We start from the raw sequence: 27,993 nt of genomic DNA, 5'->3' as shown, positions 1-27,993 counted from the left end.
CTTCCATCTTGTATATAACAACTTTATTCTCAAATAAAAACAATGTTTTGGGAGTTTAAAAATGAGTTTGTATTTTGTTGTGGTTTCTTATTTTCACCAGCAGGGTGCGCATTAGTCACACACAAGCGTTGTTCATGGTCATAGTTCCTTTGTTTTTTTCCCGGCTCGCAGTTTTTTTTCAGACCAAGTTAATGTTAATAATTAGATGTAGAGTGAATAAAAATGTATTTTGTTTTGAGTTATTGATTCTGAAATGTATCCGCACCTGTGAGAAGGTTTTTGGGTTGCTGGACATCACCGTCTTATCGTGTTTTTGTCGAGAGAAAATTCCGGTGAGTAGTAACCATTATCGCTTAGCATAGCGTGCTAGCGGCTGCCGACTACGGCTAATTACTCACTCATTTCATGTTTATATCATTATTATGTGCCGTTATGCTTCTGAGAAGAGTGTGTTGAATTGGAGAATGTGGTTATTTTTGTATTTTTGTGGACAATTGTCTGCTAATCGAACTAGTGCTATGTGTTAGCAATTGGGCTTTTGCTATACAACGTGTTACTGATACATGACCTGTGCTTTTGCTTTATGCTAGCTAATGCTACAAACGTAAAAGAGTTGGTTTTGTGACCTAAAACACATGCAGTTGTGTGCATTTGAGTTATTGAGAGACAGTAATTCAATGAATCATTCCCAAACATGATTGATATGAGATTTAGTTCAGAATTTGTGGTAAAAGTTAAGAACAATTATTTCATAACATTACATATACAGACCATTTTTTGTGTGTGGGCTGTTTTATAAAATTGATTTTATAGCTGTATGCAGGTGGTTGTTGTTTTTTTGGGTATGAATCAATTCTGATGGCGAGCCAGAGCCTGAGGAACATGGAGCAGAACACTGGCTTACATGCGTGGGGGGTGTGACTTCATAAGCAGCTTCATCAAGCACCTGGAGAAAGTACATCTATCACATCATACAGATAAGAACCCAAACCACACTACCCGGATAGATGAACAATTACACAACCATACATTGAAGGACTAATACATAAACACACTGATTTCGGACGAACCGTGGACACTGACTCATCTGGTCAGTTGAATTATTTATTGAACTTTTCTTTGTTTATTATTTTGGGCCCGTTTTTTTTCTATTTTATTTGCAATTTGAACAGCATTACTTCTTGTTCATATTGTAAATTTGTTTGTTTTGTTGTTTACAACTGAGGTTGTTTATTGGTACATTCTAAGTTAATAACTGGTTTTTGATATATAGAGAAATATAAATTTAGTCCTAGCTAAACTATTTCATTTGTTGCAATTGAAGAGTGGCTTCCTGCCAATAAAGAATATTGTTACTCTTTTTTTCTAACTGTTGTCCATGTCATATATATCCTCCATGAGTGAAACTATATCTCTGCTGATGCCTGTTCCAGGTTGAGGGGCCAGAGTAGGAAAATGCTTTTTGCCAAGCTCTGTGCGGACAGAGGGTACAGTAAAATTGTCCTTAGAATGTAAGTTATTAATCTATACTGTTCTCCAATGTCGTCATCATATTTGCATTTAAAATAGTTACCTCGCCTCTCAGTTTAATTAAGAGAAAATAAATAAAGTTTACTCTGCAGTGTAAAATGTCCTTCGTGTTTGTCCTGGAGGACGTTTGATGTGGATCTGTGTTCAGTCATGGGACCAGTCACACGACAAAACTGTAACACAACATGAGTTTCCCTAATGTGACTGGAAGAGAACTTAATTCGTGAAATGACCAATTAATATTCTTATTGTGATATTTGTGTTGTATACAGTTACTGAAGAGACATTACCTGCATTAAAACCAGCTGAATGAAAGATACAGTTTCATGTATTGATATGCAGTAAAATCACAAATACATGTTTACTGATTTTATCACATACAGTTCTGATAGTAAATTAAGATCACCCGGGGCGATTTCACAGCTCTGAGCTGTGTGATGATTAATTTTGGATATGATAATCTTGTGCAGGTACTTGTCTTGAAACACTGTGTCCTGTCAGAAAGTCTGTCTACGTATCAGAGCTTCATCTAAAACATTGTAACAAACACAGATGAATGAATGAGTATTTTATATCATTGCTCACGTCACTGAAACCACCTTTACAACCTCAGCTGTTTCTAATCATCTCAACAACTGCACAAATATATCACGATAGTTTGAATCAAATACGAACATCAGTCTTCATGAAACCACATGTAGTCACTGTAATATTTTAATGCAGGTTAATAAAACTCCAAAAAAGGTTATGAATACTGTGTGAAACATGTTTATTTCTGATCAGATTAACCGCTGACTGGACGGATTAACATATATTGTTTACAGCAAAGAATAAATTGCCATGGTAATTTATGTGCCATTGCTTTTGTGCAAACAACTTGATTTATTATCTTATCTTAGTTTCGCCCTGGTGTTTTCATTTGTGGTTTGGGATTTGTGTGTTTTCCCTTCTTTGTGTGTTTTTGAATCTGCAGCTTATTTCTCCTCCTGCATGTGTTTTGTGTCATTGCAGTGTGTTTGCCCCTTCCCGGCCACCGTAGTGAGGGGCCTACAATGAATCTTAGCATACAGTAGACGGCATCCAGCAAGAGAAGAGACTGAGTAGAGGCCTTAAAATGCATGTAAACGATATCTCCATAAGAAGCAAGATGGTGGCAGCAACAAGTAAAATCCTTTCATTAACCCTTAGAGCCCAAAGCATTTCAGCTGCTTTTTTTAAAGCCTACATACTGTACTGTAGCAAAATGTCATAAATATGAATCTCAATACTTATGACATGAGTACAGATACTGTAATGACGCACAGCTGTCATGTGTGTCACAAGACTGCATTCTCTGTCCCTCAGCTACACACACACCTACCAATTCCCTACCAGTGAAAAGCAAAACAGGTTAATTCTGTTCATCTGATAGAGGTGAGATAGTAAGAGGCAGCCAGAGAGAGAGAGAGAGAGAGAGAAAAAAAAACAGCTCAGTGTGAGTCCAGCTTGGGTCGCCTGCTGTCTTCTCAGATTAATTCCATAGTGAAATCCCTCCTCTAATCCAATAGATGGACCACCATTTCTCCATAGCTAAAGCACAACTCACTGTTGACAACAATCCCACAATTGGTCATAACAGGTTGAGCCTTTGTTAGTTTGTATCTTTTTTCTTGCAGAATAGTTTTGTCCTGCACCCATGTTCTTTTTGACTTGGAGTGACAGACGGTGTTGAACACACAAACTCCATGCAGAAAGGCCCTTGTTCTGACCGGGTCAGAACCTGGCACCCACTGCAATTTACCAAGGGTGCACCTGCAGCACAGATCTGTGCCATGTGAGCACTAAGGGTTAATTGCATAATTATTTTATTCTGGCTTTGGTCAACACACAATTCAAGGTTTGAGAGCATTTCAACTCAAACTATTCCACCATTGGTGGACAGACTCTGTTCTACAACGAGCTAGGATAATTACCTCTCTGATATTTGATGTTAACCTGAATTAATATAGTATAATTCACTTTGAGTCAAATTTTACTATTACTCTTAACTGAGGATTGTTCAGATTGTACATCTGTAATGTTTTGTCAACTGTAATCTTTTTTAATTTTTATTTGGCGCTCTACCAACACCCATATGTGAACAAGTTATTACAATGTAGCATACATTTTCTTCTTAAGCCTCTTCAGTCTGAAGTAATTGTCTAGTCATTTAAATGAATTTAATTATAATGGAAATGAATGAACATGAGATTTAAATCCTGCATTGTTTTCTGTCTAAGTTGACATTGTTCTCTCTCTCTTTTGTTGTGTAGCCTGTGGAACATTCTGTGTATTACCAGGTAGAGCATGGACACCGCCCATGAATTTCCCATAATCACAGGCATTCATATCCGCTTAGGTGCCAGTAAAGCGCAAGACTAAAAAAACAGGACTCACTTGTCGAAGCATTACAGTTGTCTAACTTGAAATATCTTCAAATAAGAGTCTGTCAGGCTTTTTCTTATCATGGTAACAGCACAAGGGTTGTGGTCATAAAACCATAGCAAAATATTTTTGTATGTTTTGAAGGTAAAAAAAAGTCCAATTTGTAAGAATTATCTTACATAATAGCCCTCTCTGAGGCATTCAAAAACACACACCAATGTGTTTGGCTCATGCCTTTTTGGCATAATAGCAGCCCATGGCCAAGAGGAAAGGAATTGGACTTGTAACTGCAAGGTCAAAAAGCAAGGTAGTCAATCCCCCATGTCCCCCCGTGCACGGCCCACTGCTCCACTGCCAGCTTGTGCTTGTCAAATTCACTATCGCTAGTGATTGTTGCGCACACACAATTAGTGGGTGTGGAAGAATTGCTTGTAATTCTAATGTGTCAAAAATCCAAGCAGCCATATGAAAGTCACACTTTGTCAATTTTGTCAAATTGCCATGATCACCCCCAAATGCAGCCTCGTACAATATCTTACTGTACTTCGTACCTCGTTCCTATGGCGGCTACACCCCTGCTTTATCTTAACAAAACACAAGTGACACAAGATCATGCTCAGTTAAAGGTTTATTTTATTTAAATTCAGAAAGACATGTTCAGCTTTAAAATTCCATAGTGACAGACCACAACCCACATACAGTAACAGTTGGATGGTAGAGTGACCCACTAAGTGACATCAACAATTGATCAACCGTGTGTGTACATGGCTGTAAATATAGTGTGTTGCACAGTTTTAGATGACTACGAGATGATCAGTGTGCCAAATGACAAAATGACTCCTTTGAATAAAAGCAAGACAAATCAAAGACAGGAAAGTCAGATTAAAGTTTGATGGGGTTACAAATTAGTTGCATCTGAGATTTAGGAAGTTTATTCCTCCATACAGCTTTGATTTATCAGCGATCAAAGATGAATGCTGCTGTGATGCCTCATGGGTCGCACAGGTCTACATTGCAGCAGCCTGTGTTTTCGTCGTTGGTACACTCCGAAGCACAACCGCGAGTAAGGCTGTTTTCTGTTAAAAAACAAATACAGTTGTAAAAACACAAGCACCTTATTTTGGAGAGAAGGGAATTTTTCACAAGATGTGTGATTTAAAAAAAAAAACACAAAAGCAAAAATAAGTACTTTACTTACCGCTTACTACAGTTTTGCAGTAAAACACTCCATCGGCGCACTCCTCTACGCACGGAGTGGTATTTGCTGGATTATCTGGATCCTCACATGTGTAGCACTGAAGTGTGAGCACTGAAAATATGACAAAATGCACATCCAATATTATTAAATCCACATCAGTATGCAGGATTTCTCCATCATTAGAGAACACCGTCAGTCCACAGGTGTAAAACATTGGTGATAGAATTTAATTCCCCTACAGTTAATGCTTCTAAATAGAACAGATTTAAAATTTTACTTGAGTAAAAGCATGTTGAAATGTTGCATAAACCAAAGTTCCCTCACCTTGAGTGCTGCACAGCAGCACGACCAGCAGTGTAAGGAGCAGGATCTTCATGTTGGCGTGTGGTATGTGGACAAACCTCTCACTCTCTGCACTTTTATACTCTTACATACCAGCCTTATACACTTCCTTGTGTGAGATATTCCGGTAATTGTACTTTCGTTTGAGCATTATTGTCCCGAAGACAACACCTACAAAAACAATGCAGAGAGGTTAAATCAGGTCATTTGTAACCCACCCTTGTGCTGTGTGTTATTAATGATGACTGGACTATGTTGCTCCTCTTAATTTCTATTTGTGTAAAATAATATCTGTAGTAATAAGTTATTGTTATCATCAATTATTCCTCCAAGATGATGCACACTAAAACTAATCAAAACTAAACATTTACAAAAAATAAAAACTAGCAAACAAGCTCTTAAAACAAATGAAAACTAGTTATTTTTGAAAAACAAAGAGTCAAACTAAATAAAAACTAAAATGTATACCCTGGACAGGTTAACACCATGCGGGCAATTAGAAAGCCAGAGAATCCAGACAGGGACTGGGGTAGAACATGCAAACTCATGTCATGTCAAAGTCAACAGCGCTAAACAAGTTAACACTCACTGTTGACAGTTTTAATGTCTCCTCTAGACTATTTTTGCTGGGTGACCCAATATTGATTAATAATCAGAATTCATAGTGAGCCGACAGAATATTGTGTTGAAAAAGCTGGTTACTTCCTGTTATCAAGACTGGTATGATGAATTTGCCATGAAACTGTTGATAAGATCTGATAATGGTGCCAAACCAAACCTATATTTATATACCACTCAAATGCGTCACTGAACGACTCAAGTCCTGTGACCATTAAACTGTATATCTCCTCTATTTATTCTTTGTTTATTCTCATTTTTGTCTGCAATACATTGTCATTTACACATCCATATTTATATTAAGTTTCTGTGATAACCACCCATGAGTTACATGAGAACTGTGATAATCATGTACAAAAAAAAGAGGCCACGTCATCAACTTCGATCTGTATTTTGATACTTTGCAATAGAAGGATTACAGGGAAACATTAGAGGCATTTTCTGGTCAGACGCAAAAGGACTTTCATGAGAACATCCACTGCAGGTGCCACCTAGGCAGCTTAAAACATCAATAACACTCCTTTGAGCAGAGGATAATAAACTTTAAAAATCTGCCTATGAGGAAGAAGAAAGTCGTATAAATGCAGATGGCATGTGTGAGGTCGCTTACTTAAATTATGTGCATGCGCATGCTTGTCAACGTTTTTAATGGCCATGAGGTTATTTGAATTTTTTATGTATATATTTCACATTTCGAAAATGACATAAGACAAAAATGACATTTATACATATCAAAAGAAATAATGTAATATTAGTCTTATCTAAATAAAAATGTCTTTTTCTTGAGCTGTCCCTTTAAATGAGCAATGTTTATTAAGGTGCGGTGTTTCGCAACCAAAACAATGCAGGTTCAGTGGGTTTATTTGTGATAACAGGGAACCGTCTCACTAAAAGCCATTCATTAGTGTTAATTGCTATGGCCTATACATTTGTTCTATTGAACAGATTAATAGACGCAACTACCCTGTGAAGTTCAACCTATTATGGGAAGTTTTACAGGTTTTTATTTTACAGCAACAATCTCAAGAATAACTGTTTTATAGACAAAGTTTTATGTAACTGTTAATATTCAGATATGCCGTTCTATGGCCTGTGTGGACTCACATTTGAAACTCTCAGTACTATTGAACTTCATCAGTGCATTTAAGTTGTTCTTGAGTGACACCTGGAGGCCACAGTGGGGACATACAACCAACACGGATCTTCTGCTTCTGGAAAATCCTCCTGAATTTGTCAGATCAGCCAGACACATATGGGATAAAGTTGTTGCGCCATCTGTTGTTTTCATCAACGGTGGCTGTCTGAGGTTCTTTGTTGTGCTTCTTTAAAGATTTAACAAAAGCCCATTCTGCATATATGCCACAGGTCTTGAGAGCTTTCCTGACGTGTGTTTGACACGTTAACTTCAAACCCAGCCTCAGCCTGGGGCAAAGACTGGTTCATCTAAAGGGCAAAATACCAAGTCACAAACTGAGCAATGTTATGTATGCAGTGCAATGCAATGAGGAGTGCTCAGAACTTTACACAAGTGTGACCAAACAACCATGACCTAGATGACTGAGAACCTTCACAGACTCTCCATAAGAAAGTTCATTCAATAGAAACTGCTGCCAGTTTGACTCTGGAAAATGATGGTAAAAAAATGAAATAATTGTGTTACTTTCTATCTTGGTAGCTATTGTTTATGTGTTTGAGTATTTCTTTGTTGCAACAATGCTTCTTGGCAATAAATCTTATACCATTGTAAAGCCTAATTATCCATCCCTCTATCCATTTGTTACTGCTTTATCCTCCACATGAGTCGCGGGAGGCACTGTACCAATTTCAGCTGACATAAGGCGATAAGTGGGGTTCACCCTGGACAGTTTGCCAGTCCAACGCAGGGCTTACGGTCAATTTGTCCAATTTACCTAATCCCCATATTGCATGTTTCTGGACAGTGGGGAGGAAACAGGACAACCTGGAAAAACCCACGCACACGGGGAGGGCATACAAACTCAATGCAGAAAGACCCTTGCTCTGACCAGGTCTGGAACCCGGGTAAGCCTGTTTATTTTCCTTTTAAATTGTGCCACATTTGTAAGGAAAATGCATTTGTGGGTTGAGCAGCATGTGGCTTTTGCTCTTGAAAAATCTTCTCTGCCAATGGCAAATATCTTATTCTGCAATTGACTCTTGTTTGGTGTCATTTATTGATTTGGACAACTGAAGTGTGAAGGAACAAGACATACTGGCAACTTAACCATTTATTCATTTAACAAACAGTATGGGAGCTGTGGATCAGTGTCCTCGACTGCCATACTAAAAACACATCTCCGGTAAACTGACTCTGAAAACATAATCATGTGAAATAAAAAAGAAAAAAGCTTGATATGTTGAAACCTTTCAACCTATAAAGATTATATAAAAAAACAAACAATAAACATTACAGTACATAAATATATCAAACATCGAATAAACAAAACAGGAAATATACAACTTGAATTCAGTGGTCTGTACGTTGGCGCATCAGAGAATGCTGCCGATTGTTCTAAAGCATTTCAAAGCTCTAAAATGGTACCAACGTTAAAGATGATGCAACATTAGTACAAGGTTCACCATTGTGAAAAGTGTCTCCAGGATCAACAAGGGCATTTCAGTGTCTTTTCTCTCTAAGTGGTGAGCTTCTCCTGCTCTGCAGAAGTGTTCCTGTCCTCCACACTGTTCGTCTCTGGTGTAGTTTTCTGACTCCTGTGTAAAGACGGTGGTGGCAGATAATGTTGTTAACACTGGTTGACAACCGCTTCTGCTTAAGTTAAAGTGCACATTATCCAGTTTGTTGAAAAAGAATAATTAAATGGGGATGAATAAACTGACAGTTAATGGGAAGAGACCAACCAAATGTTTCATTACCTATTCTATCGTAAAAAATGTTAACATTGTAAAAAGTCTTGATTTTTTTGTACTGTAATTGTACTTGTATTTTGATTTGTACTTGTTTTCTATGTTATTGTTTGTGCATTTACAAAATTAAAGAAGGTAACAGACATTATACGGCAGTTTTGCCCAATTTTTCCCACTTAAGTCAAATTGATTAATTTTTTCAATCCCAACTTCCTCTGTCGTGGGAATGAGGGCCAAGTATCTCAGATCCACCGTCTGATGATTGAATAACACATTTATCTCTGGAAATGTATAAAAAAAACTATGTGTTTTGGGTGAAGTGGCCCTTTGATTGTGTTGAGTTGAAGTTGAGTTGTCTTCAGTAACAGTCATGTGCTCACAGGAAGTGCCTTCTGCTTTTTGGAGGATGTTTGCATCCTATGCAGGCTTGAGCAAGACTACAGACACAATAGGATGAATACAAGGGAACTTCCACCATATTGAGTTATATGGTAGACTTATAAATATACTGTAGCTCTCATATATATATGTAAAAAGAAATTAAAAAAAAAAGATATTCTGCTTACCCGGATACCTCAAATTTCCGTTCCCTGTAAGAATCTCCCTTTTTCATCAGGTAGAGAAGCACCATGTCACAAAAGAAAGCTCCCTGTTTAAATGACATTAAATTAATTTAATTTACAGTACACATAGTCATAATTGGTAAATACAAGGATACACTCATTTTACTCACAGCACCCATTAGAGCCAGTCCTGAGCCAACATTGATGGCTGTTGGGATGATGCTAAACTTTCCGGCCTGTCAAAGGCAAAAGATAATAAATAATGTAATAATAATAGCATCATAATATATCAAAATCTATTTACTTTATTTTCAAATTTGCATATTATTGGGAGGCCCACTAAAAACCATTCATCAGTTGTTGTTTTTATTTGTTTATGATAGTGTGTGTGTGTGTGTGTGTGTGTGTGTGTGTGTGTGTGTGTAAATGTGTGATAAATTAACACAGACGAGTATGTTTTAGATGGGAAACACTGACTTAAATCTTGTCAAACTGTAATGTTTTTAAAAGTATAATACAGTATGAGAGGCTGTTAAGGCCATAATTTGTCTGTCACAATCATACTCTGCATACAATACTATATGCTATTACATTATCAAACATACTCCTCACAAATTCTACTATAGTCTCTTACAAAAACAAACGCACTCACTCATATATTCTAATGTCCTCTTGTCACAACCCTTGAATTCTCCAGGGTGCTTTCCATTGAGAACATTGATTCAGTTTGGACTTTTTGTTGTTTACTTTTAATTTTCAGTTTGGGTTCTGTTTTCTATGCTTCCTGTTTTATTTTGATGAGTTTTTCCTTGTGTGTACCTTGTGTGTAGTTTTGCTTCCTGTCCTGTCATCCCTGATGTGTAGGTTTATTTGTTAGCTGATATCACATTTTACTCCCGTCTGTTGCTCTGGTTTCACATGTTTCCAGTAAGCTCTTCGTGTTTCTGCTTCATGTTCTTTCAGTTTATGTTTAACTCTTTTGCAGGCGGGACTGAAACATGACATAAACAAAAACAAATCCAACCAACACAGACACTGTGTTGGGAGCACAGAGACTAAATACACTAGGGAGGCGGAGACAATCAAACACAGGTGAAACACATTAGGGCGGGGCAGACAATCGGGGAAGACGGGACAGGAAGCAAACCAGTAAACTACAAACAACTAAAAACTCAAGGTAAAGAAAACAACGAAAAGTGTTGTGGGTTGTGACAACTCCCTTATATTAACAACCATAATCATCACATATTCGACTATAATCTCTTGCATAGAGGGAATTTAAGACGTTTCAATCAAAGTCTCCCACAGAACCTAATCATACTCTATTACATTCATTCACATTTACAGTTATTACCTCTTATGATTTGAGAGAGTATGGTTGTTTATATGTGAGGGAGTTTGATTGATCATGTAAGAATGTATAGTAGTGTACGCAGGAGGGGGGAAAAATGTATCTTGCATACCTTTCCATGCACCATGATGTTAAATTGCACACCATAAACTTTAAAGAGAGATCTGAAGCTCTCACCAGCAGCATTTTTAAAATACCGAGTGTGTCTGATGGAAGAAAAAAAAATACAAGAAAATATGTAGGTATTAGAAAGCAAAACATTATCACGTTGATGTTTGACTTTTGAGCACAGACACATATCATACAGCATGTTTATTTCTAAATGAAGACAATTAAACTGGTGGAAAGTATAGTAAGAGTAACTGAGACTGTGTCTGTCTGTGTGTGTGTCTCTCACCTGAAGTTAAATCCTGTTGTGATGGTTTTGTTAGAGTCACTGATGTCCAGGCGAGTGAAAGAGTACTGTGGATTACATTTATCATAGCCGTTGTCCAGGTCACAGTCCCACCGAATCATAATGCCGATCGAGCCACCCTACAACAGATTACATGTCTGTTCATATAGCATGTCTAATTAATCCACACAGGGACAGAATCCTCAGATTTCTGCTTATATCTCTATACTACAGTCCTACTGTGTCCAAGCATGTCCACTTACACATGGATGCTCTTATACTGGAAAGATTAATGTAAATTAGACAGAAAAAGCATTATGTTGACATGAATGATAAAAAGTTTTTTTGAGGTCACGTCTTTCATGGACTCTACATTTACAGGGGTTTTTGTAGTTTGGACATTTATATGTTGAAGTTTTCCTCCTTGTGTGTCTTCTCCTTGTTTTTACAGAGTGTCTATGAATCAGTCTACAATAACAATTGACTAATATTGGCTCACAACGTTGTATGTGATCCCAATCTGAATATGAAGTATTATTATCATAGCATAAATACAGACTATGTCACGATGTGGCCCCAATCTCTCATTTATTTATTTATCCATATCATTGTATTTGTTCAGGGGTTTCATAGTGACTGGTGTTTTTTTTGTTTTTTTTACGCCTCTAAAAGACTGTGTGGTCCAGTCCTGGCCTCTTGTGGTTGGACCCACTGCTTACATATTAGCTCCTTTAGTTGTACGTAGTTGAATTAGTAATACTAACAAATGTGGCCATGTCCTGGAACTTGTATCCAGCTTGCTGGGTGATGTCTCCCAGGCGAAAGATGGGGCAGTACGGAGAGACCTCCTTGTCATATCGGCATTTCTTCAAATATGAGTCATTGGTCGTTGCAAGAACGTTGGACCTAAGAGAACATGAAACCCAGAGTGCATGAGTGGGCAGTGCCTTGTGTTTGCGTGAGGAGAAGCATGTGGAGATGGTGTGAAGAGGGCTCACTTTGAGAATGAGAATTTGGGAAAGTGGATGAAGTTCTTAATGTAGATGGTGAAGTTCTCTGCGTTTTTCAACAGAGGTCCTCTGTTGAAAAAAAAACACAGTGGTTTGAATCAGGGCTGAATATTTACATGTCTTTAAATAAAAATCTTAGTTTGAAACAATGCAAATAACAAATCACAATTTTAAAAATGTAATTCCATACATGTAAATTTCATGTATCACCACAATCCTTCAGTGCTAATACAAATTGGAAGCCACATGTTTGATAAGTTGCTAATAAAATAATTCACAGCAGGTCAGGGAAATTGATGCAAAGTTTTTTCACAGAATGGGTAAGCTTTATGTGTTTTATGTCTGTCTTTGTCTTTGATTTACCAACTGTTATTGTCCCCAAACAGTGCACCAATCTGATACGCTCACAAATCCAGATAATGTCAGGTATAAATCTGAAAAAAATAAATAAAATTGTGATCTTAAATCCATCTTAATTTGACCGAAATAAGCTGCAAAAGTTTTCCCATCTACCTCTGCTGCCCTGTGCTGGTGTAGCATTAAGCACTAAAAGGGGAGGTGCTCTATCCAGTTCTTATAACATCCATGATTAAGCCCCACCTCCACCCCAGCATCTGCCTGCAGGCTCCACTGGGGGTTTGCTCATCACTCCCCGATATGTCAATGTAAACATATCCGTGGGGAATAATTAAGTCAGAACCTGGATGCCAAAACTGAACCATTTTGTATTCAGTAAACTAGTAAAACTTTTACAACTGTATTTTCAATGAGGAATTTTAAGACATAAATGTAAAAGACAAACTTAGCTGTGTGCATGTTCAAATCGTTATGATCAGTAACCAGTAAGTCTTCTTACTGTGGTTTGAATTTTCTTTCAATGGGACACCAGCCAAAAATTTCACAGGTGCCAGTGGAATTGACATCCTGTCTTAAGCATCGTCCACTCATTTCTCCTGCAGAAACAGCAGAGTAAAATAGCCTGAAGTCTTTCACTTCACACATGATGAATACATGAATTTTGACATAGACCAAATGTATAGCCAACTAAGTTGTATGACTCTTCTTACCATGACCAGCCACCACCATCTTCCCCTCCTCACAGTCCTCCTCATCTCGACAGTGGCCATCCAGCACTTTAATACTCTGAGAGCAAACACCACAAAAAAAATATAAAACCATAAGGCAAATACGAACAACAAATACTGTAAGTGTGACTGACTTGATACAGTTTGAATGACAAATGTACTTTATCAAACCTAACTTTAGTCTGCTCGTAGTGAGGAACGAGATCAAACACAGTATCATTATGAAAGTGAAAATGCAGTTAGTGGTTAAGAGAGGGCAACTGTGATGTTGACCCGAGAGCTGCAGTTTGTGTATTATGGCTGTATATGTGTGTGCACACAGGAAATCTATTCTTAAGAGGCTGAGTTTACATACCAGGAACCCTCTGGATATTTGTGGCTAATGTAGCTCAGGGTGATAATGAGCAGGATAACTGGGGCACGCACGCACACACACACATACACATACACACGTTGCATTGAATTCTTTTTATCTGAAGAACCTAAAACAAACCTTAACCATAGTCACTTACCATAACCTAATCACAATCCAAATCTTAGCCCTAAACTAAACCACTTCTTTAGAGGGTTCTGCCTCATTAGGACCAGGTTCTGGTCTCCATGAGGACTACTAATCTTTATCTAATCTTATCTTTCAGTAGTCATTTCCAGTCCAACCAACCAAGCCTCACAGATGCCATCTGTGTCTGCGGCAAGTGGCTGCGGCTAGAATACTTTCCAGATGATCCGAACTCAGACAGCAACGAGTAAATAAAACAACTTCAAACTAAACATTATCACTCAGACTGTGACTTGAGTGGCGTGTCAGAGTGGGAACAGAGTTTCTTAACAGCACACAGAATTAAAATATAATATTGTATTATTGCATTATGTACTTTGGGAGTGAGAGTCTGTGCGCGGATGGAAGTCGTATTGTTATGTGTGGGAGGAAAAAAGGAAAAGTCTTTGTCGTTGAGATTTTAATGAGCCTGAAATGTCAAGGAACTTAAAAGTGAGTTCTCTGTACTGGCCAGTATTTAGTTTGCTCTTTGTTTAACTGTGGATGGTGATGTCGTGTTGAGTTTCAGTTTGAGGATCATCTTGTTTGACAGGATTATCATCACATAACAAAACACACATCGTCTATATGGAAATGTCAAACCTTGTGCAACACACAATGCAGCAGAAACTCACTCCTTTAAAAAATATTATATTATATCAGACTCCTTCCACTTGTACAGTGTTAAAATAGATGCACAGAAATGTAAAAAAGAAAAGAAAAGAAATTACACTGGTAGAGCAATGATGTGTCAACGGTGACAGGGTTATGATCCAACTGCTGCATTATTCCAGTGTTGAATTCTGTACCAGTTGTTATGTTTGTACATCTATAGAATTAATAAATATGAAAGTGTCACAACGTTTCCCATTCAGTCAGTGATCTACAGATTTGTCTCACCTCAGCACAGTGTCCCAGCCTCTGGTGCGGCGTCTCTAAGAAATTGGTTACGATAAACAGAACAGCTTCACCCTGTATGTAGAAGAGACATATATATACACACACACACACAAAGAACATGTCTTTATATAGACATCATGTCACCATGACCCTTACGCTGCTACACTCTTTCACTCCACAGTACTGTAATACTCACAGCATTAATGAGAGTCTTTGTGTAATTAGTACCTCAGAATTACATTCTAACTTTATTTTTTATATGTATGATTCAATAATCATTAGGTAACTCGTTTTTTTTAATGTTAACTAAACATGAATTAGTGATTAACTACATTTCAGTTCATGATTTATGAACACTTAGTGATGATTAAAGAATCATTAGGAAATCAGTACCTAAAGATTAAGTTAACCACTTCTGGCGTATAGCTTTAAATGCAACGTGCATTTCATCTAAGGAAAAGTAAGGGAATAATACACAACCTCCCGATGTCCTTTGCATGGACACCCTCCCCTCCTGGGGCAAAAGTGCATTTTCTTTTCGCCTTCTTGTGTTTGTTGAGTCAAAGTTTTAATGTTTTTTTTTATTTTATTTTTGTTCATAAAAACGAGGCAAGGGAACTTTGAACTTTATTTCCAAATTTCACAAATTCAATCCAATTTTAAAAATAATTTTGAGTACTTTTGCTCAGGTGTGTTTATATAGTTGTTGAAAATGCAAAAATTCCTACCTTTTGCCTATAGATTGTGCTAAAAAAAAAAGGGATATAAGACACTCTGTATTGCACATTCTTATAGCCTCTGTATATACGTTTTAACATAGGCTAGTAATGGGAAATAAAGCATGTTTTCTGTGTTAATGTGCACTGTCCTGATTAAAAAATGGTAATGACGTGGTGAAGTAGACATACGGGTGCCAAATACAGGCTGAGTGTGTTCACCTGTGGTGGGATGACGTAGTCCTCGGGTCCCCACACCAGCAGACCAGACTCAGAGGTGTTTGTCACTGAGACGCCCTTCAGTTTAGTTATGATGGAGCTCTGTATGGCCTCGTCTGTCTCCTGGTAGCCTTTCTTCCTTATGAAAACCCAACTGTGGGTGAGAGCGACTCTCAGAATGAACAGGTCTCTTTGAGCACTGATGAAAAGCAGCGATAGAACATTTATACAGATCAAGATTTTTTCATCCTCGTTTCATCTTCTCTTATGCTATGGCGCAACGTCTGCTTTTTAGTTTTTAAAACATGTCTTAAAACCCATTTTTACTCTTTCAGCCCGGTATACGACGTTGACTTTACCCGTTTTTATTGTGTTTATTGTTTTGTGGTGTTGTTATTATATATATATATTATTGTTTTATTTTCGACGTACAGCACTTTCAGGTTAAGGTTAGGGACAACGCTTTGTTTAGTCTGTTCAAATGAATGGAAGTCAAAGCAGTGTCCTAAGAAGAAAAGCTGTCCAAACCTGTGATGTGTCATTGTGTTCTGTTCTGTTTCATAATCAAGAAGTTTTGACACAGGCATTAAAATGTTAGACATAGACACAGAAACTATTGAATGTTCACAACCATGCTGCATTAATTGTTAAGTTACAGTATACAGTAGCCAGAGAAGTAAATGAAGAGTTATTGGGGTGAGGTGAGGGTTTTGCACTGTTCAGATGTTGTTGATCATAACACACACACCCAGTGTGTTTAACATAAAAGTCCACATTCATGCTACAACAATTTGCTACACCACAATCCTATTGAAAGAAGTCGTAATTCACTTACCCTATAATGTAGCCGAGGATAGATAACTGAATAAGTCTGTACAAAAGTCCAACTCTCTTGTTTTTGGCAACAATGTATTTTTCCGTTTTGTAGTCAAATAAGGAGAGAAACCGGCCCTCAGCCATCCTGCAGCACTGTGTATACAGTGAGACACACACATACACAGAGAGAGGGAGAGGGAGAGAGAGAGAGAGAGAGGGAGAGAGAGAGAGAGAGATTAGGCAAGAGTGTAACTCACTTTACCAGGTAAACAGATTAATATTTATTTATATTAATTGTGGTGGCATCACACCTTGCATTCTGCATTGTCTTGTCTACCACCAATTTTACTTCATTCCTCTGGAAAATGAAGCTAGTCTAGGACAGTTTCAAAGAGCACCTGATTCTGTTTATACTTATGAGTCACCTCAATGGTAAATGTTGACTTACACCAGTGTCCAAAACATATAAGGTGAAAAAAAAAAAGGTTTAGTTAGGTGGATGTGGTGAACGACAATCTGACAAGGAAAAACTATGTTTGATTAGTCCCATTTACAAGCAACTTACAGTTGTGTGCAAAAGTGTTTGCCCCCTTCATGATTTCTTATTTTGTTGCATGTTTTTCACATTTAAATGTTTCAGATTATCAAAGAAATTTAAATATTAGACGTTAAGTTAACACAAAATGCAGTTTTTAATTGATGATTTTATTTATTATGGGGAAAAAACTATCCACACCTACATGGCCCCATGTGAAAAGTAATTGCCCCACTTGTAAAACCATCAGGTCACTGATTACTGCCAGACCTATTGAATCAAGAGACGGCTTAAATAGAACCTTTCAGACAAAGTGAAGTCGCGATCTAAAGCAATTCAGGAACAAATGACAAACAAAGTAATTGACATCTATCGGTCTGGAAAAGGTTACGAAGACCTTTCTAAAGCTTTGGGACTCCAGAGAACCACGGTGAGGGCCATTTTTTACGAATGGAGAAAACATGGAAACGTGGGCAACCTTCCCATGAGTGGCCAGCCGACAAGAATTACCCCAATAGCGCAGCGACGACTCATCTAAGAGGTCACAAAAGAACCCAGAACAACATCTAAAGAACTGCAGGCCGCACTTGCCTCAGTTAAGATCAGCGTTCATGACTCCACCATAAGAAAGAGACTGGGCAAAAATGGCCTGCATGGCAGAGTTCCAAGATGAAAACCACTGTTGGGCAAAAAGAACATTAAGGCTCGTCTCAATTTTGCCAAAAAACATCTTGATGATCCCCAAGACTTTTGGGAAAATACTCTGTGGAGTGACGAGACAAAAGTTGAACTTTTTGGAAGGTGTGTGTCCCACTACATCTGGCGTAAAAGTAACACCACATTTCAGAAAAAGAACATCATACCAACAGTCAAATATGGTGGTGGTAGTGTGATGGTGTGGGGCTGTTTTGCTGCTTCAAGACCTGGAAGACTTGCTGTGATAAATGGAACCATGAATTCTGCCAAAAAATCCTGAAGGGGAATGTGCGGCCATCTGTTTGTGACCTTAGGCTGAATCAAACTTGAGGTCTGCAGCAGGACAATGATCCGAAGCAAGTCCACTTCTGAATGGCTAAAGAAAAACAAAATGAAGACTTTGGAGTGGCCTAGTCAAAGTCCTGACTGAATCCTATTGAGATGCTGTGGCATGACCTTAAAAATTCCTCCACAGCGTTGTAAAAGACTCATTGCAAGTTATCACAAACGCTTGATGGCAGTTGTTGCTGCCACCAGCGGCCCAACCAGTTATTAGGTTTAGGGGGCAAACACTTTTTCACACAGGGCCATGTAGGTTTAGATTTTTTTTTTCCTCCCTTAATAATAAAAACCTTCATTTAAAAACGCATTTTGTTTACTTGTGTTGTCTTTGAATAATATTTAAATTTGTATGATGAACTGAAACATTTAAGTGTGACAAACATGCTAAAAAATAAGAAATCAGACACTTCATCAAACACTTTTGCAAACAACTGTATTTTCTGTGTGCCTGTTTAGCACAATAATCCGTCAACAAGTGGTTGTCAGGCCTAAGTAAAACTACATAAATAAGTCTAACCTTTCTGTAAGGATATTGTTGTTTATTTTATTTTACCACACAGTACGACGAAGACAACAAACGGCTAACGAAGGACATGTCAATCACATAAAATAAACAACAGAATAAAAAGATGAATACTGCATTTATGCTTAAAACACATAAAAATATAAAAATGATTTAAATTAGGGCAAGACATAAAAACACATCTACTTCCAATAGCAAGATTAAATCCACCTTTAAAGCAGGACCCAACCTGAAAGCCACTTTTTTTATTAGGTTTTATAAGTTTAGTAATTGTCAACTAAAGTGTCCAAATCAACAGACATAAACTATAACTGAGCAGTTTCCCACATTACCTGACAAAAGCCAAAGTTAACAAGAGTTTTAATTTTAAACATTTAACCTATCTGGTTCATCACACTGCTTCTTTGTTTCCGGTAAGTTTTAACAGGAAGTGGTCTAGAGTCATTTCAGCCCCTACATGGTCATTGTCAGCATGTCAACTGTGTAAATGTTCACTATTTATAGATCAAATTGTCATGTCCATGTGTGTCATGATCACACATTGGCTGCTGTTCAGTGAGAAACTGTATCAAAGCTTCAGTAACACAGTGAACAGTGCGCTGGTGGTGGTCTTGTGGTTTTGTCCCATGATGCTTAGCGGGGTTCATATACATTGCGATCACACTGCCATTCACAATGTACAAGATGCTGACTATGAACACCGACAAGTGGATCTTCCCCTTAGCCGTGTGCTTTGTGTGTGTGTCTTCAAGTGGTGAGTCCTTCTGAGAAACTAGAGCATGAGATATTTCAATTAAGACATTCAATCATTTTAAATCAATTAGTGAGTCCACTGGTACATTATTCTGCTAGTTAAAGTCAGATTTGTTGAAATTATGAGACATTCCTTTACTTTTCCTAAATAAGTGTGTATTTCGGTATGTTATTAAGTGCACAACAAACAACAGTTTTGTCTGTTTTTACCTAGAATGGCCTTATCTGTCACTTTGACCACATCACTTATATCCAATCTTTTGAGTTTTTGCTGCTTTTTTCTGATCCTTGGAGACACAGTTCACGGTTACCTTGCAGTTGTTGCTTCTGGTAGTTTTTCACACTATTGCAAAGCCAAAAACTCGATTTAGCATTCAGCTAAAACCAAGGAAGTATGTCATCAAGAGGGAGAATGACAAGTTACATCTGCTATTCCATTGTCTAATGTTTCACATGTGAGGCAGAGGAAGTCTATTATTATCAGGTTAGCATAATTGTATACATATTAGTGTGAGACGATTGGTTTGTTCATCATCCCTGATAAGATACTTCATTGAAAAGTCCTGTGCCGTCAGGTGGAAGTTTACAGATTACCAATCTTAGGAACTGATCAGTGAAATTCATCCACAATCGTTCCCAAAACAAGCCAATTTATATTGATTATAAAAAAAAAATGGGGTACAAATGGCCAGCATTACTGCTATGGTCATTCTAGTGCACTGTAAAAATAAAACCATTAAAAAAAAGGTAATATTCCGGCAGCTGGTGCGCCAATAAAATACTGTAATATAATGGGTAATATCAATCTCCCATTATATTATAAAACAGTCTAATAGTGTTTCTATAGAATTAAAAGGACTTAACATTGCATAAAGGTAGTGTTATTAATTTATTTTTTGGCACAATGTTATGGTAAAAATGCTGCATATTGCTTAATTTTCAAAAATATATACAACATGTAAAATAATCATCAATTTCTTTCTTTTTAAAAAAAGGTAAAAAAACTGTTAAAACAGTTATTGGGTTTACACTTGCAATAATTTATTGTTAATCTAAGCTCATATCAAATTAAATTGAGTTTTTATATGTACCATTACATACATTTCTTGTATATTTAACCGATTGTCTATGTTAATTTAATATGTCCACCCATAAAATGAATTGGTTTATCCTTTAAAAAGCATCACAAGGAGTCATATTTAACAGCAATTCGGATTACAATTAGAACATAATTGTAATCTTTTGATTGTAAGTGTAAAAATTTGTTTTTCCATGTTACACCTCACAAATTTCTTTTATCTTGAAATCTTAAAGTATGCCGACTAGAATTCTGTACTGTAGGCTTGCAGTGCTGAGTGCAGGCATTTCTGCTTAATTGGCGTCTATGAATGTTACAGTTATACGGGTAAAATAGTTAAGTAGAAACGGTGTGTTAAATTAATTTCTAAAAAATTCGAAATTACTGTAGGCTACCAGCAGTGGAATACCTATCTCTCTCTCTTTATATATATATATATATATATATATATATATATATATATATGTATATATATATATATATATATATATATGTATATATATATACATATATATATATATATATGTATGTGTATATATATATATATATTTTTTGTCGCTTTTCCACGACCCAGTTCCAGCCCGGTTCGACTTAGTACGGTGCAACTCTGCACGTTTTGATTTTTTTTTGCTTTTCCATTAGGGAAAAGCAGAAGTAGTAGTAAGAGGTTCCAACAGAGCTGAGGCGATACTATAAATGAGAATGTGGCAAATTATATACTCGTCTGCAGGAGGTGCCCTTTTCATTTTCACCCCTGTCCTTGCAAATATCTGTGCACGCCACTGAATACACGTGTTTTTTCAGAAAATAAATGACCCTAAATACACCATCTTTCTTGTGTTTTTTTCTTTTCCTGGAAAGATAAGTGGTGCCATGGGGAAGTTTGTGGACATGTTTGTGAGAACCACACACTCAGCGCTCCACTTGGCTCATCTGTGCTTCTCCCGTGCAACATAACAAACAGCAGCCTCAATGAGGTGCTATGGAAACACACTGCTTGGGGGAACCTGGTCGAGCTCACATCTGATGGGCGTGTTAATTTCCTGTTCCCCAAACAGGGCAGAGTGAAAGTTTTTCCAAACCAGCACTCAAAAGGGAAGTACTCCATGAGAATAGATGAACTCCAGAACTCTGATCTGGGATGTTACTGTTGTATGCAGAGAGACGGGCCTAACTGTCATCAGCTCGAGTTGGTTGTTGCAACAGGTGAGAGGCGTTCGCTTGAATTGTTTTAAGGTCATGTCTGTGAAACTTTTTGTTTCCATGGTCATAGACCACACACGAAAGCAGTCGAGTGAATGAGCTTGAGTCTTCAGTGAAATGCATTACCTCTGTAAAACCACAGCATATCATGCAGGTGCACTAAAAGAAGGTATGTGGCTACTGATCATCTGCGTTGGTGTGGCATCTTCCATCCTGCTGAGTATCTGCAGCTACTGTAAGTACAAACCAGATCTCACTTTCCACTGCAATTGGTGGAAGAAATACATGTGGTTCATGCAACGGTGTTTATTTAAAAACAGTCATGTATTTCAGTGCTCTACAGGAACAGAACACGGAGCAATACCATCAATCTTGTGGGTCCAGGGAGTGAGGGTGAGCAATCATTTCATAAGTTATCACCATCTCCTGTATACTGCTGCTTGGTGCTCCATTACATTTACATTTGAAATACACAGAAGTACATTGTTTGTTAAGTTTGGGTCGCTCACTGGAAGGTACAGTGTGAAGGATGAGTTGAAGATAAAGCTGAATATCTGTCACCTCACCCTTTCCTTCCAAGGATGTGGGAGAACATTTGTAGCCTTCAGTTATCATTAAACCTCAAAAGATGTTGAGTTTTCCCATTTAAATTGGGACGGGCCTTCGTAGAGAAGACTCACTCTCGGCTTATTCTGTGGCAGTAAAAACAACAGTTCACACACTGGAACTTTTCATGATTAATTTAATATTGTACAGCCTGGCCAATCTCTAACTTATGTAAGGTCCCACTGCAGCTGCCAATGCTCTACCTGCACAAGACAACCAAGAGCCAGTACAAGAACAGCTGAGAGGTAATCTGTATCCACACACGCATGCAAGCACACAATGCACACTCAATCAGTCTGGGGAGGTCCTTTCCTAAATTGCAACTTTGATTTGGACAAAATTGACTTCTCTTTAAGTCTTGACTACATTACATTACATTACTACATGGGAGTGAGGGCACTCCTTATTTTAACACTTTAAACAGAGTATGAGATTAATGCAGCTGTTAAAATAGTGTTGTTTTCTGTCATTTACAGGTGCCATGCTTAAGTTTGTCAGTGGTGTAGATGCACGAACACCAGCCAGTACAAATCCCCATGCAGGCAGTAGAGCCAATAAACTTAGTATCAAACAAAGTCCTATTTATATTATTGTGAATATTTACTTATATTTAGATTCTGTAGGAAATACTAAACCCTTACAACACAGAGCATTTCAGTCTTATATGCTTTTCAGCACAACCTAGACAATCTGATGAAAAACAAATCCATTTTCACCAATCACAAGCAATTCATGCACTGTAGATTTCCTGACTAATTAAAAAGTATAGCGAGCAGCAGTAACCTACATGTCCACTTGTCAACCACAACAACCATGAAGCGCTTCATGTGTGTTTCTTTTTACAGGAATAGACAACAATAGTCTTGTTTATGGTGAGTTCACACACACCTTTGTCCTACTATTGATTCACCTGGCTATTAAACCAGTGTTTTTATTTATTATTTTGCTTAATTGATCTTTTTTGTCATAGCAGATAACGATGACCAACACTTAGCCAACCAGCAGGATGATCCCACCAGAAACCACTGTAGTCCTCCAGGAGCTCTGCAATACCTGGGCAGTACCGGGCCAGGTCAAAGCACCACCATTTATCCAAGCGGGAACCAGCAGCTTGACTTTAAACGAGGGGAAAGTAAGAGAAGAAAACTGAGATTTCAAGGAGGTATTTATTAATCCACATGATTTCAACAGCATGTATAACCAGTGACTATTAAACTGGAATTCACACTGTGTTTTCACTCACCCCTACAGAGCTCTTCAGCAGATTACGACAAGCGAGTCTCAGTGGATTTTACGGTAATGTATTTATCTTCATCACATTACTTTATAGCAGTCACGGGACAGGGCAAGAGGGAGGCAGATGATCCCTTTATAGGGAGAAGCCAAAAGAAGAAGAAGAAAAAGAAGACATGACTTTATTTCAGTGCTCTCATGAATGTCACTTATTCATTTTATTACACAGCCAACCAAAGTGAAATCAACAAGCAACTAGACCAGTCAGCTAATGCACAGAATCAAAAGAGAGGTATTTGGATTGTTATTTAATCATTCATCGCTATCGTTTCTCTTCAAATGAGAACAATTAGGCCAACTTCAACGATAATAATCAAGTTTTAATTTGATGTTTTCACTGAGCTGTGTGTTGTGTTTTGTCTCACAGCAGGTTTCACGAAGAAAGCAAAAGAAAGTGAGGACTGACTTCATCTATGGACACGTTAGTCATGTTAGTAATCTTGTGCGCTGAACTGTGCTCACACTTCCTTCTCCATTGTTTCCTGCTCAGATCAAGAATACAAAAACCCCATTTACAACAGAAGCACGGAGCAGCTCCACCATCCGTAGACAATGAAGAGCTTTACCAGCGGCTGAGGCAATCTCCAAAATGCTTACTTTCATCACAAAAAAATATAAAATAAATGCATGTCTGTGCAGTGTGTACACGGAGGGATGCAAACGTGCAGCCCCCTAGTGGCTATTCAATACATTCTTTTTTTCTGGTTAGCTTTAGGAGGAAACTGGAAGATTACGGGCCACATGGTGGAGTAGTGGCTGACACTGTTGCCTTACACAAGGGCCTTTTTGTATGGAGTTTGTGTGTTCTCCCTGTGTGTGCGTGTGGTTTCTCCGGGTACTCCTGTTTCCTCCCACAGTCCAAAAACATGCGTAGGTTAACTGGACATGCTAATGACGTGGACTCATGTGGAGGATAAAGTGGTAGACAATGAATAAATGGAAGAATATGTCCACTTTTTATATGAGGTCTATGATTCTGTCCCTGCAAATGATTTTTTAAACCATGCACAGATTTCAGGTGACCCTTTCTTGCTTGTGTGCTCAAGGAACCTGAAATAACTTATTCTGTAATTCTGCACTTTTCAAGCTTTATTGTGAAATGTAATGCAAAAATGAATTTGTCAATTGTGCAATAGTGCTCTGTGTTGTTTTCCCCATGGTCTTTTCTTGAGTCTGGCAATAAAAAGTTCAGTAAAAATTCAACTTGCAGATCATGTTTTTAAGATTTTCTGTGTTTCTCAGTTGACAATACAAAACAAACCAGCAAATAACAGAGGTTAGAGTTTCTGCTACTTTCACTTGTGGAAGAGAAGGCCCCAGAGTAGTATAATAGATCACTGCTGCCTCAGCGTTAGTTCACATGGGAATTGTTCCAATTAAGCTCAATGAGATGCAGCTGGCCTACCTGTCACACTGGGAGCCTACAGCCAAAGATGGCGACTGACAGCACACACCTAGTTTGGGAGACATTTATGTCTTTGTCCCTGCTTCTGTTGAAATGTCATGTCCATGCTGCTTCAAAACAGTTTCAAACAACAGCTTATAACTCTGTGCACGATAACTCGCTGCGTTGCTTTGATGGGTTTATGACCGTTTTTGTGTCAAAAGTTCAATTCGCTGAGCTCCCTCTCACCGTTTACGTAGCAGGTAGGTCAGGCACTAAACGCGCGTCTTTCAGCAGATGCAGCTTTGAAGTGGTCACATTTGCTCTGTTCCTGTTTTTGTTTGCAAACAGATGAAGACAGCGGATATTACCAGGCCACTGCAATAGCAAAACAGTGTCATTACTTCCTTCACGAAAGTGTCACCTTCATTACCTTCACAGTTGCTTCCCACAGCTGTTTTGTGAAAAGACAAGTAAGCTATGAAATGTCTTGAGCCTCAGGCCATTTCATTTAGAACTGTTTTCTATTTTTCCAATCATTCTTTACAATTCTGTCCTTTTAGAAGAACTTTACAAGTCTGAATGTTGTCATCATGGCACCTGCAAACAGAGGTAGACTTGAGATTGTCAAGTCATTTCTTCTGGTCTGTGAAAGGAGAATTAAAGGTAATTCAGAGTGAACAGATACATATCTAGAATTATGTTGGATATTGTTTATAATGTGCTCTGTGTGTTTTCTGCAGAGGCAACCACACAGCATTACCCACCAGTACCAAGACAGTTATTTTGCAACAAGGATGGATTCAACATTACCGTCTCTCAGAATGCCACACTCCCACCTCTGAACCCGGACTCAGTCTGGATCCCCTCGTATCAAAGCCACAACTGTAGACCTCAAACAAGGTCCAAGGACGCTGTCACTTTCCTCTTTCCATTCACTGACTGTGGCACTCAGTCCGTGGTAAATGTAAACCTCTTGTGTCCCTAACTTGATGTCCTGAAACAGGTTGGTTGACAAATACAACAGGTCTGGTTGTGTCTTGCAGGTAGCAGATGGGATCATAACCTACTGGGTCACTATTGAGACGAAACAAATGCATCAGCAGAATGTCTCCATATTCCGTGACACTCCCTTCCAGTAAGGATACCAGTAAATGTTCATTTGTCTTTTTGAAGCGATGAGACACTTGTTTGTTTTCTTTTTTCAGTCTTACAGTGCAGTGTAGCTTTGCACTGGCCCAAATGACTCAACTGCACATCGAAGTTCAGGGAGAAACATTTGAGTACCCATCAGCACTGGGAAGCAGCGGAATACTCAGAGCAGAAATGAGGTTTGCCAAAGGTTAAGTTTATACATTTGCAGTTATTTCTATTCATTATTGAATTGTTCATGAAATGTATTATTTATATCTATCTAAAAAGTGCCTATAAAATGTATTAAAATGCATATTGAAGTAAAAATAATAATAATTACGTTGCTACTTTTAATATTAGAGCATGGTGAAATAAATCCTTTTGTTGCCCTCTCTGTGTAAAGCTGGGGACACGCTACAAGATTTTGTGCCCACAATATTTTACTCACAATTCAGAGTCGCAGTCAATTAAACATGTTTGAATCGTTTGAGCCGACTCTGGACGCAATCTGTACTGATTACCGACCCAACTGAAAACGTGTGATCCCAATTCTTTCAGCTGTCATTCAAAAAATTAGCTGAAACCAGTCAGTTAGTGTAAGTCTTTTCAAATTTGGTAACAACTGTGAAAGTTGTGTAGTGTGTCCCCAGCCTAAGATATTTATTTTCTGACCTTTTCATCAGCAGATTCCTCTTATAAATCTTTCTTCTCGTCTCGAGAGCCTCCAGCAGTGACTTATAAGCTCGGTGAGCCTGTGTACGTCGAGGTGCTTGTTCCCAAACATGACGACAAGGACTTGGTGTTGCTGCTGGATGACTGCTGGGCCACGGCGACTGAAAACCCACATGACCCACAGCGATGGAACCTTCTTGTTAAAGGGTGAAGACACGTAAAGATTAATTTGCAGATGTGAGCTTTTCTAAAACGTACGGGCTTGTTTGCTAAAATAAAGAGTATGATTTGATGCTTTTATTTTCATCCAATCCAGGTGTCCTTATACTGCTGACAGTCACAGAACTGTTGTGTTGCCAGTTGTTTCCAGTAAACATCTGATGTATCCATCTCTTCACAAATGGTTCGTAGTCAAGATGTTTTCATTTGTGAATAGCCCAACATTTGAAAATCGGGTATGTAAGAGACCTATATAGTGGTATCTTTTTTTTTTGTAGAGTCACTTCTTTGTTGTAAATGGAATTCTCTCTCTACAGGTACATTTCCACTGTGATTTAGTGATTTGTAAAGGATCCGACTGCTTGCACTCATGCAACAATGGTATGTGGAGCCACAGCCTATTTATCCTTTCTGTTGTCTAGTTAATCTTGTTTTATGCACTTGTGAGCAATAAACCTGTTTTTCTTTGTCTTTCAAGACAACGTCAATTAAGAAGAATCACACCAGAGCCAGGACAGAGGATTCTTCACAATGTCGTCTCTGGTGTACCACTCTTTTATTCACTTTGAATAAAATAATTAGCAGTTCTATTTGAAAGCACCAACATGAGACATACTGTTGTCTTTTGAAATATGAATAAATCGGTATAAAACTACAATGTTCTTGAATATGGTTCAACTCAACATGTTTTACTGTAAATGTTGTTTTTTATGCTTAATTTTTTTGTAATTATTTTATGTTTTTACAATCTGTGCATAGTGAAGCATGTGATATATAGGATTTTTGGATTGTATCATAATTTACATTTTTATCTGTCTGATATCCGATCCAGTGATTTTGACTAATATCGGACCTATCAGCTCATCCCTAATAGTCACCAATGCATGAATTTGCCTGGGGGGATATAAAGTTATTATTTATTGATGGCTGTCAGGATGTGCTAGCCATCACCGGAGGATATCGACAAGTAAGATAAAGGGGAATCTCAG

General features: G+C 38.0%; 4 protein-coding genes across 8 annotated transcripts; 2 read left to right on the top strand and 2 right to left on the bottom strand.

Moving 5' to 3' along the window:
* Nucleotides 1-149: 149 nt before the first annotated feature.
* On the top strand, nucleotides 150-24,798 carry LOC131463116 (uncharacterized). 4 transcript variants are annotated; one of them, XM_058634814.1, is made up of 12 exons: nucleotides 150-332; nucleotides 8,032-8,131; nucleotides 21,355-21,699; nucleotides 21,851-21,931; nucleotides 22,030-22,089; nucleotides 22,479-22,547; nucleotides 23,148-23,174; nucleotides 23,273-23,464; nucleotides 23,554-23,598; nucleotides 23,765-23,827; nucleotides 23,963-23,989; nucleotides 24,086-24,798. In XM_058634814.1, exons 1-12 carry the CDS (start codon nucleotides 192-194, stop codon nucleotides 24,142-24,144), a joined length of 1,209 nt encoding a protein of 402 aa, XP_058490797.1. In that variant the 5' UTR covers nucleotides 150-191; the 3' UTR covers nucleotides 24,145-24,798. The 4 variants fall into 4 exon arrangements, with proteins under 4 accessions (XP_058490797.1, XP_058490799.1, XP_058490798.1 ...); XM_058634816.1 differs by having other exon boundaries at nucleotides 21,839-21,931; nucleotides 22,491-22,547; nucleotides 23,276-23,464; XM_058634815.1 differs by having other exon boundaries at nucleotides 21,839-21,931; nucleotides 22,491-22,547.
* On the bottom strand, nucleotides 4,544-5,564 carry LOC131463119 (short neurotoxin 3-like). Its single transcript, XM_058634820.1, has 3 exons — nucleotides 5,456-5,564; nucleotides 5,132-5,242; nucleotides 4,544-5,009 (listed from the first exon to the last, which is right to left on the bottom strand). The coding sequence occupies exons 1-3, from the start codon at nucleotides 5,505-5,507 to the stop codon at nucleotides 4,924-4,926; spliced, it is 249 nt and encodes an 82-aa protein (XP_058490803.1). The 5' UTR covers nucleotides 5,508-5,564; the 3' UTR covers nucleotides 4,544-4,923.
* LOC131463117 (P2X purinoceptor 5-like) lies at nucleotides 8,521-16,720 on the bottom strand. Of its 2 annotated transcripts, XM_058634818.1 has the most exons (12): nucleotides 16,586-16,720; nucleotides 15,754-15,904; nucleotides 14,816-14,887; nucleotides 13,360-13,435; nucleotides 13,149-13,245; nucleotides 12,281-12,361; nucleotides 12,047-12,188; nucleotides 11,286-11,422; nucleotides 11,001-11,094; nucleotides 9,708-9,773; nucleotides 9,541-9,623; nucleotides 8,521-8,821 (listed from the first exon to the last, which is right to left on the bottom strand). In XM_058634818.1, the coding sequence occupies exons 1-12, from the start codon at nucleotides 16,708-16,710 to the stop codon at nucleotides 8,743-8,745; spliced, it is 1,203 nt and encodes a 400-aa protein (XP_058490801.1). In that variant the 5' UTR covers nucleotides 16,711-16,720; the 3' UTR covers nucleotides 8,521-8,742. The 2 variants fall into 2 exon arrangements, with proteins under 2 accessions (XP_058490801.1, XP_058490802.1); XM_058634819.1 differs by lacking the exons at nucleotides 8,521-8,821; nucleotides 9,541-9,623; nucleotides 9,708-9,773 and adding an exon at nucleotides 10,523-10,601.
* Nucleotides 24,799-25,029: 231 nt separating the features above from the next.
* Nucleotides 25,030-27,386, top strand: LOC131463062 (uncharacterized). Its single transcript, XM_058634718.1, has 9 exons — nucleotides 25,030-25,242; nucleotides 25,331-25,452; nucleotides 25,543-25,645; nucleotides 25,723-25,940; nucleotides 26,026-26,117; nucleotides 26,188-26,310; nucleotides 26,797-26,992; nucleotides 27,102-27,240; nucleotides 27,322-27,386. The coding sequence occupies exons 1-7, from the start codon at nucleotides 25,068-25,070 to the stop codon at nucleotides 26,810-26,812; spliced, it is 849 nt and encodes a 282-aa protein (XP_058490701.1). The 5' UTR covers nucleotides 25,030-25,067; the 3' UTR covers nucleotides 26,813-26,992; nucleotides 27,102-27,240; nucleotides 27,322-27,386.
* The last annotated feature ends 607 nt before the right edge of the window (nucleotides 27,387-27,993 follow it).

This window comes from Solea solea, chromosome 7 (genome assembly GCF_958295425.1).
Source record: "Solea solea chromosome 7, fSolSol10.1, whole genome shotgun sequence".
Taxonomy (NCBI): Eukaryota; Metazoa; Chordata; class Actinopteri; order Pleuronectiformes; family Soleidae; genus Solea; species Solea solea.
The sequence above is the reverse complement of the archived record's forward strand: the minus strand, read 5'-3'. Positions and strand labels throughout refer to the sequence as shown.